The sequence below is a fragment of the Nerophis lumbriciformis genome, linkage group LG39 (assembly GCF_033978685.3).
Source record: "Nerophis lumbriciformis linkage group LG39, RoL_Nlum_v2.1, whole genome shotgun sequence".
Lineage (NCBI taxonomy): Eukaryota > Metazoa > Chordata > Actinopteri > Syngnathiformes > Syngnathidae > Nerophis > Nerophis lumbriciformis.
Genome location: NC_084586.2, coordinates 4,978,793 through 4,990,000, shown reverse-complemented (window position 1 = coordinate 4,990,000; position 11,208 = coordinate 4,978,793). Strand labels below are relative to the sequence as shown.

The 11,208-nt window shown below is 46.8% G+C and overlaps 1 protein-coding gene across 4 annotated transcripts in view; it reads left to right on the top strand.

Moving 5' to 3' along the window:
* The window catches only part of nln (neurolysin (metallopeptidase M3 family)), a 25,078-nt gene extending 19,676 nt beyond the window's left edge, over positions 1-5,402 (top strand). For 3 of the 4 annotated variants that reach the window (XM_061932040.1, XM_061932039.1, XM_061932041.1), the window contains 7 exons: positions 31-166; positions 243-609; positions 670-871; positions 4,568-4,754; positions 4,815-4,943; positions 5,004-5,140; positions 5,212-5,402. In XM_061932040.1, the coding sequence (XP_061788024.1) occupies positions 31-166; positions 243-609; positions 670-871; positions 4,568-4,754; positions 4,815-4,943; positions 5,004-5,140; positions 5,212-5,358 (1,305 nt within the window). In that variant the 3' untranslated portion in view covers positions 5,359-5,402. The remainder of the gene's footprint in view (positions 1-30; positions 167-242; positions 610-669; positions 872-4,567; positions 4,755-4,814; positions 4,944-5,003; positions 5,141-5,211) is intronic. The other variant, XR_009811786.1, reaches the window with a different exon arrangement.
* Positions 5,403-11,208: the final 5,806 nt, after the last annotated feature.

The following is an 11,208-nucleotide window of genomic DNA, read 5'->3' as shown; positions in this document are numbered from 1 at the left end:
TAAACTTTTGATGCCTGTGTTTTTGTAAAGGCTAACACGCCCATCCTGGAGGGTTTGATACGGCTGAGGTCAAAGGTTGCGGGACTGCTGGGTTACAGCAGCCACGCAGACTACGTGCTGGAGATCAACATGGCCAAAAATGCCAGCAACGTGGCGACATTTTTAGGTATGATCCTTGACCCCCAGCCACGGGTCGATGAGCGGCGCTCTTTAGCCAAACCATTAACTTGCTTGCTTCCCAGACGCCTTTTACGAAACGCTGAAGCCCGTCGGCGTCCGGGAGAGGAAGTACATCCTGGAGCTGAAAAGGAGGGAGTGCCTGGCAAAGGGCGGCTATTTTGACGGGCAGATCAACGCCTGGGACCTGCCCTACTACATGAACCAAGTGGAGCGCTGCAAGTTCGCCGTGGACAAGGACAAACTCATCGAGTACTTCCCGCTCCACGCCGTCACAGAGGGGCTTTTTGGGATCTACCAGGACCTGCTGGGGCTCAGGTTCAGCGAGGTCCAGCCAGCCCACGTGTGGCACCACGACGTCAAGCTGTACGCCGCCCACGATGCCGGCACGGGGGAGGAGGTGGGCCTCTTCTACCTGGACCTGCACCCCAGGTAGGCTCCTAAATCTCCATGTAAGATTGCAGCTCAGGTGTGTTTTTTGTCTTCCGCCAGGCAGGGAAAGTGCGGCCTTGACGCGTGTTTTCCCCTCCAGCCCGCCTGCAGAGGCCCCGATGGAAAGCGTCGACTCCCGGTGGCGGCCATGGTGGTGAACTTTTCCAAACCCAATGAAGGCTTGCCCTCCCTCCTCCAGCACCACGAGGTGGAGACGTACTTCCACGAGTTTGGTCATGTGATGCACGAGCTCTGTTCCAAGGTCGGTGTGTGTTTGTGAGAGAGCAAGAAGAACATTCAGTAGTTACCTAGCAACAGAGGCTCTGTACCGGTCAAAAGTTTGGAGACACCTTGTCATCCACTAGCATGAGAAGATGTCTCCAAACATTTGACTGACTTGTCCTTATTGAGGGACTGCAAAGACGCGTTCAAAGGCTTCCTACTTGCATCATACATTAGTATACCCTGCCAATAGATCAGTATTGGCAAATTTTCATAAAAAATATGTGGTCGCCATTAACGATTAGTGATCTTTAATGCCAATCACAATCGTCGATCCTCTCTGGCTGACACTGTTTTTTAGTCCCCCGGCTGACAAGCGGCTAGCAGCTAATTTTGTGTCTCCATACACAGTGTGGTGCCGCTCCCCTCGGCTAATACTAATCACTTCCATAGTGGCAAATAAACTATATTTCTTAGTACCTTAAGTACATTGTAGGCAAGAGGTATCCAAACTTTTTGACTTGGGGGCCACATTGGGTTAAATGTAGAGATGTCCGATAATGGCTTTTTTGCCGATATCCGATATTCCGATATTGTACAACTCTTAATTACCGATTCCGATATCAACCGATACCGATATATACAGTCGTGGAATTAACACATTATTATGCCTAGTTTTGTTGTGATGCCCCGCTGGATGCATTAAACAATGTAACAAGGTTTTCCAAAATAAATCAACTCAAGTTATGGAAAAAAATGCCAACATGGCACTGCCATATTTATTATTGAAGGCACAAAGTGCATAATTTTTTTTAACATGCCTCAAAACAGCAGCTTGGAATTTGGGACATGCTCCCCCTGAGAGAGCATGAGGAGGTTGAGGTGGGCAAGGTTGGGGGAGGCGGGGTTGAGTTGGGGGGCCAGAGGGGGGGGGTAGGGGGTAGCGGGGGTGTATATTGTAGTGTCCCGGAAGAGTTAGTGCTGCAAGGGGTTCTGGGTATTTGTGCTGTTGTGTTTATGTTGTGTTACGGTGCAGATGTTCTCATGAAATGTGTTTGCCATTCTTGTTTGGTGAGGGTTCACAGTGTGGCGCATATTTGTAACAGTGTTAAAGTTGTTTATACGGCCACCCTCAGTGTGACCTGTATGGCTGTTGACCAAGTATGCTATGCATTCACTTGTGTCTGTGAAAAGCCGTAGATATTATGTGATTGGGCCGGCACGCAAAGGCAGTGCCTTTAAGGCACGCCTCCAATATTGTTGTCTGGGTGGAAATCGGGAGAAATTCGGGAGAATGGTTGCCCCGGGAGATTTTCGGGAGGGGCCCTGAAATTTGGGAGTTTCCCGGGATAATCGGGAGGATTGGCAAGTATGACTGGGAGACGCAACTGCTCTATACTTCTCCCTACGTCCGTGTACCACTCCGTACAGCAGCGTTTTAAAAAGTCATAAATTTTACTTTTTAAACCGATACCGATAATTTCCGATATTACATTATAAAGCATTTATCGGCCGATAATATCAGCAGTCCGATATTATCGGACATCTCTAGTTAAATGGGTGTAATTTTGATATTTCTTTTTATGCTGATTAGACATATTTTTTTTCTAATATCCACAAAGTTCAATAAGCAGGTTGTGTTACGTGTGACCATGTTTATTGAATATTTTTTTTTCTGCACCATGACTAGGAAAGGTTGTTTGGATCGGGTCATAAAAGTGAATTCAATGCATGTTTATACATCCATCCATCCATTGTCTACCGCTTGTCCCTTCCGGGGTTGCGGGGGGTGCTGGAGCCTAGCTCAGCTGCACATGGGCGGAAGGCGGGGTACACCGTGGACAAGTCGCCACCTCATCACAGGGCCAACACAGATAAACAGACAACATTCACACACATAATTGTACAATTAATGGTCACATTTAGTTACTTTGGTTGGCCAACAGGTGGCGATAAAATGGCAGTTATCAGCCCGCTTGCATATTTGTGTATGTTCCTTGGCCAGTCGAATTGCTTACTGAAGACAGAAACCCCTGCTGTTGGCATAGACCTAGTTGCACCTGCAGTGGGCGAACTTGTCCAAATGATAACACCATAGCACAAACAATAATTGACTATTTTAAGTGTATTTGTATTTGCATGTGTTTAATAAAAACTATTTGCATTATGGCCGTCAGCAAAGACAAAAACATAAATTAGCTGCATCGTGTAATAAGCCGCAGGGTTCATCCATCCATCAATCCATCCATTTCCCACCGCTTATCCCTTTCGGGGTGGCGGGGGGCTCGCTGGAGCCTATCTCAGCTGCATTTGGGCGGAAGGCGGGGTACACCCTGGACAAGTCGCCAACTCATCGCAGGGCCAACACAGATAGACAGACAACATTTACACTCACGTTCACACACTAGGGCCAATTTAGTGTTGCCAATCAACTTATCCCCAGGTGCATGTCTTTGGAGGTGGGAGGAAGCCGGAGTACCCGGAGGGAATTCAAAGCCTACGAAAAAAGTAGCGGCTTATAGTTGGTAATTTACAGTAGTAGATTTTGCTTTGGTTTGGCTCTTGTACTATTGGCTTTGTTCCTTTCAAACACTAGTATGTAATAAAAGAATAAAAGGAACTAGTTGGAATATTGTGTTGATATTATTCAAATGCCAAACGCACACACCATAAATACAAAACCCAAAACCAGTGAAGTGGCACATTGTGTAAATCGTAAATAAAAACAGAACACAATGATTTGCAAATCCTTTTCAACCTATATTCAACTGAATAGACTGCAAAGACAAGATACTTAATATTCAAATTGTTTTTGGAAATTGTGGATGTCGTGTCCTCAGGACCAAAGAAGAAAAGAACCATTCAGATTGTTATAGGCGCAAAGTTGAAAAGCCAGCATCTGTGATGGTATGGGGGTGTATTAGTGCCCAAGGCATGGGCACAACACACATCTGTGAAGGCACAATTAATGCTGAAAGGTACATACAGGTTTTGGATGTATGTTGCCATCCAAGCAACGTTATCATGGACGCCCCTGCTTATTTCAGCAAGACAATGCCAAGCCACGCGTTACAACAGCGTGGCTTCTTAGTAAAAGAGTGCGGGTACGAGACTGGCCTGCCTGTAGTCCAGACCTGTCTCCCATTGAAAATGTGTGGCGCAATATGACACCTAAAATACCACAACGGAGACCCCCGGACTGTTGAACAACTTAAGCTGTACATCAAGCAAGAATGGGAAATAATTCCACCTGAAAAGCTTCAAAAATTGGTCTTGTCAGTTCCCAAATGTTCACTGAGTGTTGTTAAAAGGAAAGGCCATGTAACACAGTGGTAAAAATGCCCCTGTGCCAACTTTTTTGCATGTGTTTCTGCCATTAAATTCTAAGTTAACGATTATTTGAAAAAAACAAAACATTACATATCTCGTCTTTGCAGTCTTTTCAATTGAATATAAGTTGAAAAGGATTTGCAAATCATTGTATCGTGTTTTTATTTACGAATTACACAACGTGCCAACTTCACCGGTTTTGTGTTTTGTACATAAAAAATTAGACAGTTAATACACGTGATCAGTATTGGTATCGGCTGATCTCACTCATGGATGATCGGAAACGGCAGCATAAAACCCTGATGTGAGCCTCCCGGCCGTTTATGTAACAATGCTAAGTGGCTACATGTTAGCATGATCACAAATTGGAACGTAAATGTCAAACAAAAGGCTTTCTTTTTGCCAGACCACCTTTTCAGAGTTCAGTGGAGGTTTGGTGGAGACGGACTTTGTGGAAGTCCCCTCGCAGATGCTGGAGAACTGGGTGTGGGAGAAGGAGCCTCTGAGGAGAATGTCCCGCCACTACAAGGACGGCACGGCCATCCCGGACGAGCTGCTCGACAAGCTCATCGCATCCAGAGTGGCCAACACGGGTCAGGACCTCAGACTGGATGGCGTCCGCTGACTTGTGACTCTTGTTATGTCTGTCGCAGGGCTGATGAACCTGCGCCAGGTGGTCCTCAGCAAAGTGGACCAGTCGCTACATAGCAGTTCTTGTGCGGACACGGCCGAGGTGTTTGCCCAACACTGCCAGGACATCTTGGGTGTCCCCGCCTCGGCAGGTACTGTCCTCGTCCCGTAAGTCCCCGTTAACCCTCGGCATGTGACACATCGCTCCGTAGGCACCAACATGACCGCCAGCTTCAGCCACCTGGCGGAAGGATACGACGGCCAGTACTACAGCTACCTGTGGAGCGAAGTCTACTCCATGGACATCTACTTCAGTCGCTTTAAAAAGGAAGGAATCCTCAATCCCAAGGTGAGTCCGAGTCCAAAAAGACGAGTCACTTTGCAGGGAAACGTCCTCACAGCCGCGTTGCCATGAAACAGGTCGGAACGGAGTACAGAAGAGTCATCCTGGAGGCCGGAGGCTCCGTGGATGGAACGGACATGTTGGAAAGCTTCCTCGGTCGCGCTCCGTGTCAGGAAGCTTTCTTTCAGTGCAAAGGACTGAGCAGGACTCGTAACACGACGTAGCAGCGTGTAAAACATGACCAAGCAAGGCACAGACCATCGGTGTTGACGCACCTCCACCATCGTACCTCCACTCGTAAGTCCAGAACTTTTTTAACATTTGAATAAAAGGCAGTGCACTATTTAGATCGCACATTTTTAGTACACTGAGCGTGGAAATTTTGAAAAGTGTCCAAGTTAGACACTTTTCCATGTAATTATTGACTGCAATAAACATTTATTTAAATTAAACTCCAAGGTGACAAAGGCTGACTTTTTTGCCATCCATCCATCCATCCATCTTCTTCCGCTTATCCGAGGTCGGGTCGCGGGGGCAGCAGCTTAAGCAGGGAAGCCCAGACTTCCCTCTCCCCAGCCACTTCGTCCAGCTCTTCCTGTGGGACCCCGAGGCGTTCCCAGGCCAGCCGGGAGACATAGTCTTCCCAACGTGTCCTGGGTCTTCCCCGCGGCCTCCTACCGGTGGGACGTGCCCTAAACACCTCCCTAGGGAGGAGTTTGGGTGGTATCCTGACCAGATGCCCGAACCACCTCATCTGGCTCCTCTCGATGTGAAGGAGCAGCGGATAGTCGAACCTCGGATTCAGGAGGAACAGTGTGGTTTTCGTCCTGGTCGTGGAACTGTGGACCAGCTCTATACTCTCGGCAGGGTCCTTGAGGGTGCATGGGAGTTTGCCCAACCAGTCTACATGTGTTTTGTGGACTTGGAGAAGGCATTCGACCGTGTCCCTCGGGAAGTCCTGTGGGGAGTGCTCAGAGAGTACGGGGTATCTGACTGTCTGATTGTGGCAGTCCGCTCCCTGTATGATCAGTGCCAGAGCTTGGTCCGCATTGCCGGTAGTAAGTCGGACACGTTTCCAGTGAGGGTTGGACTCCGCCAAGGCTGCCCTTTGTCACCGATTCTGTTCATAACTTTTATGGACAGAATTTCTAGGCGCAGTCAAGGCGTTGAGGGGATCTGGTTTGGTGGCTGCAGGATTAGGTCTCTGCTTTTTGCAGATGATGTGGTCCTGATGGCTTCATCTGGCCAGGATCTTCAGCTCTCACTGGATCGGTTCGCAGCTGAGTGTGAAGCGACTGGGATGAGAATCAGCACCTCCAAGTCCGAGTCCATGGTTCTCGCCCGGAAAAGGGTGGAGTGCCATCTCCGGGTTGGGGAGGAGATCTTGCCCCAAGTGGAGGAGTTCAAGTACCTCGGAGTCTTGTTCACGAGTGGGGGAAGAGTGGATCGTGAGATTGACAGGCGGATCGGTGCGGCGTCTTCAGTAATGCGGACGCTGTATCGATCCGTTGTGGTGAAGAAGGAGCTGAGCCGGAAGGCAAAGCTCTCAATTTACCGGTCGATCTACGTTCCCATCCTCACCTATGGTCATGAGCTTTGGGTTATGACCGAAAGGACAAGATCACGGGTACAAGCGGCCGAAATGAGTTTCCTCCGCCGGGTGGCGGGGCTCTCCCTTAGAGATAGGGTGAGAAGCTCTGTCATCCGGGGGGAGCTCAAAGTAAAGCCGCTGCTCCTCCGCATCGAGAGGAGCCAGATGAGGTGGTTCGGGCATCTGGTCAGGATGCCACCCGAGCGCCTCCCTAAGGAGGTGTTTAGGGCATGTCCGACCGGTAGGAGGCCACGAGGAAGACCCAGGACACGTTGGGAAGACTATGTCTCCCGGCTGGCCTGGGAACGCCTCGGGATCCCCCGGGAGGAGCTGGACGAAGTGGCTGGGGAGAGGGAAGTCTGGGCTTCCCTGCTTAGGCTGCTGCCCCCGCGACCCGACCTCGGATAAGCGGAAGAAGATGGATGGATGGATGGATAGCTCATTCACGTAAAACAGTGTTTTTCAACCTTTTCTGAGCCGAGGCACATTTTTTTTCCATTGATAAAATTCTGAGGCACGCCACCAGCAGAGTTTCATTAAAAAATGAAGCTCAGCAGCCGATATTGACAATAAAAAGTCGTTCTCGCAATTGTTTGATATGAATTCAAACCATAACCAATCATGCATCACTATAGCTCTTGTCTCAAAGTAGGTGTACTGTCACGACCTGTCACATCACGCCGTGACTTATTTTGAGTTTTTTGGTGTTTTCCTGTGTGTAGTGTTTTAGTTCTTGTCTGCGCTCCTATTTTGTTGTTGATTGTCATGTTATTTACGGATTTGTGGACACCGTCTGCTCCACACGCTGTAAGTCTTTGCTGTCGTCCAGCATTCTGTTTTTGTTTACTTTGCAGCCAGTTCAGTTTTAGTTTTGCACAGCCTTCCCTAAGCTTCAATGCCTTTTCTTAGCGGCACTCGCCTTTTGTTTATTTTTGGTTTAAGCATTAATACCTTTTTACCTGCAAACCATTGTCGCTGTTCCCGACATCTACAAAGCAATTAGCTACCTGCTGCTACCTACTGATATGGAAGAATATTACACGGTTACTCTGCCGAGCTCTAGACAGCACAGACACTCAACAACTGCACATTTACGGATTATAATTACTGGTTTGCAAAAAAAAAAATGTTTTAACCCAATTAGGTGAAATGACATAATCTCCCACGGCACACCAGACAGTATCTCACGGTACACTAGTGTGCCGCGGCACAGTGGTTGAAAGACACTGACGTAAGAGACTAAAAGTGTAAGATTTCATGGGATTTAGCGATCAGGAGTGACAGATTGTTTGGTAAACGTATAGCATGTTCTATATGTTATAGTTATTTGAATGACTCTTACCATAATATGTTACGTTAACACAGGGCCGGCCCGTGGCATAGGCCGTATAGGCAAATGCTAAGGGCGCCGTCCATCAGGGGGCGCCACGCCAGTGCCACAAATGTTGGATAAAAAAAAATTTAAAAAAAATTTGGTACTATTATTTCTAAACACAAAAAATAATCCCACGTTAATTAAAATGCAAAGTAAAGCCTATTTAATAGAAATATTATTTGTTACAACATTACGCCCCCCCCCCCCCTCCTCCCCCCGCACGGTGCGCCCGTATCATGACTCTTTTTGGACGTCACCACATCAAAAAATCAACACAAGATGCCAAAACTGTCAGGTGCCCAGGGAAGGAAAAAAGAGAAAAGAAGAGGAGGAGAAACGAGAAAAGACAGAGGTAGCAGGTAGGTAACGTTAGCCTACATGAAATTATTTGTCTGTTACAGAATGTGATAGTAACCTGGCTTTTTAGCATTAAGCTAATGTTACATGACTCGGCAATTGCTAATCAATAAATAGCTAGTTCTGTTTTAACGTCGGGTTAATATTGTGGAGGGGGCTAAATTGTTATGGAAAATAATAATGTAACGTTAGGTAATTACAGTACTCCCACCTTACATTCCTCAGGGACATTTCTTTCTTTCTTTAGTTTATTTGGAACATGAACACACTTACATCATAATAATACATCACACTATTTCATATCATTTCATTTTACATCATGCCCGAAAAGGAGTAGGAAGAAGCAAAGCTTATTTAATCCTACCCCTTTCCCACTTCAAAGCATTAACAAATATATAGAATCATTTACTGACCTTTTTATATAATAAAATAACATCTATGAATTAGTATACAACAGTTTTGTAATATGTAATTAATTAATTAATTCAGTCATTATTAACATACTGAGATGAAGAATATCTTATTTTCAATAAGGTTGAAAGTATTTCTCATAATTCTTCTTCTTTGTACTCTGCAAGCACTATTATTTTGAACAACCTCTTAAACTGGATCATATCAGTACAATTTTTTACTTCTTTACTTAATCCATTCCATAATTTAATTCCACATACTGATATGCTAAAAGTTCTAAGTGTTGTACGTGCATATAAATGTTTGTATTAGATCTTTTAAGCAGGTATTTTTTGTTTACATTGTTATTGCCTTCTGGTTAGCTAATGTTTGCCCTGCAGGTAATCGTCACTTTTCCACCCCTTTATATATTAGGTATAGTTGTAAGTAAAAAAAAAAAAAGGTCAAAGACAAAGCTATTCGGGTTCTTGTGAGTATATACTCTTCACTGCCGATGTGGGGGGGCGCCACCTAAAATCTTGCCTAGGGCGCCAGATTGGTGCCTGCGTTAACATACCAGGCACGTTCTCAGTTGCTTATTTATGCGTCATATAACGTACACTTATTCAGCCTGTTGTTCATTATTCTTTATTTATTTTAAATTGCCTTTCAAATGTCTATTCTTCGTGTTGGGTTTTATCAAACAAATTTCCCCCAAAAATGCGACTTATACTCCAGTGCGACTTATATATGTTTTTTCCCTTCTTTATTATGCATTTTCAGCCGGTGCGACTTATACTCCGGAGCGACTTATACTCCGAAAAATACGGTATATACATTTGATTATTTACATTTGATTATTTACAATCCGGGGAGGTGGGATGTGGTGGGGGGAGGGTGTTCTTTTAGTGCGGTTTTGAAGGAGGATAGAGATGCACTTTCTTTTACACCTGTTGGGAGTGCATTCCATATTGATGTGGCATAGAAGGAGAATGAGTTAAGACCTTTGTTAGATCGGAATCTGGGTTTAATGTGGTTTGTGTAGCCCCCCTGGTGTTGTAGTTATGGCGGTCATTTACGTTATGGAAGTTAGTAGCCTATAGAGATGCGCGGTTTGCGGACACAACCGCGGAGTCCGCGGATTATCCGCGGATCGGGCGGATGAAATTTAAAAAAATAAGATTTTATCCGCTCGCGGGTCGGGTCGGGCGGATTAATTAGATTTTTTTTAATTTTTTTTTGCGGGTGGCAGTTAAACCAATTGGGAAATATATATACATAGTTAAATGTTGTTACCCACATACGAAAAACGAGCAGGCACCTGCTGCATATGCCACAACAGAAGGAAAAAAAAGAAAAGAGATGGACACTTTTACGGAGCGGAGAAGGGACGCCTCGCCGGGGTCCGGGACCGAGGCCCCTTCCCCCGAGAGGGCCCCACCGGGAGCCGTAGCTGAGGCGATCCGCAAGAAGGGCCCGACGCACGTCCAGGGTCACCACCGCGCCCACCGCACCGACACCCCGCCTCGTCCGCTTTCGCCGCGGCCGGCGTCACGCGCAGCAGGTAAGCAGCTTACCTGCCCGCCACCCCCGTGGCCGGGGGCTCGTAACAGGGGTCACTCCGCGCGCTCCGCCCGCGCAGCTTACCTGCTTGCCACCCCTGTTGCCGGGGGCGCGTAACAGGGGTGGCAGTGCGCTCACGAAAGGGGTGGGGCTCACCCTGGTTGATATAGAGAGTAGGACGGTGGCCATGGAAGTCGGAACCCGCTAAGGAGTGTGTAACAACCCACCTGCCGAATCAACTAGCCCTGAAAATGGATGGCGCTGGAGCGTGGGCCCATACCTGGCCGCCGCCGGCAGCGAGACGCGCTTGGAGGTGCGCTCAGCGCGGCTCCCATATGATTGCGCACTGGTGTGCGTCTGGGTCGTGACAGCGTGGCACGCGCAAGTCTGTGCTGCGTTGGATCAGTCTCCTTTCTTTAACAGGCAAAAGCTTTATAACCTCACCATACCTGCCAACTTTTAAATCAGAAAAACCTAGTAGCCAGGGTCCAAGGGCCGCAGGCCCCGGTAGGTCCAGGACAAAGTCCTGGTGGAGGGTTCAGGGCTTCGCCCCCCGACGCAAAATGATTATTAGCATTCAGACAGGTTAAAATGTTGCTAAAACCATCACTTTTCTATCAGTCACAGTGACTTTTCAAAACAAAAATATTACAGCAAAAATCATATGGGTTGATTGACATGTTTATTCTGTAAGCTAACTGCAATAGTTTGAAATTATTTTGACAGTTAATGCCAGTTATCCTGTCAACCTTTCACAAGACTTCAATTTGTTAATTGAAAGTATAAATAGTATAAACA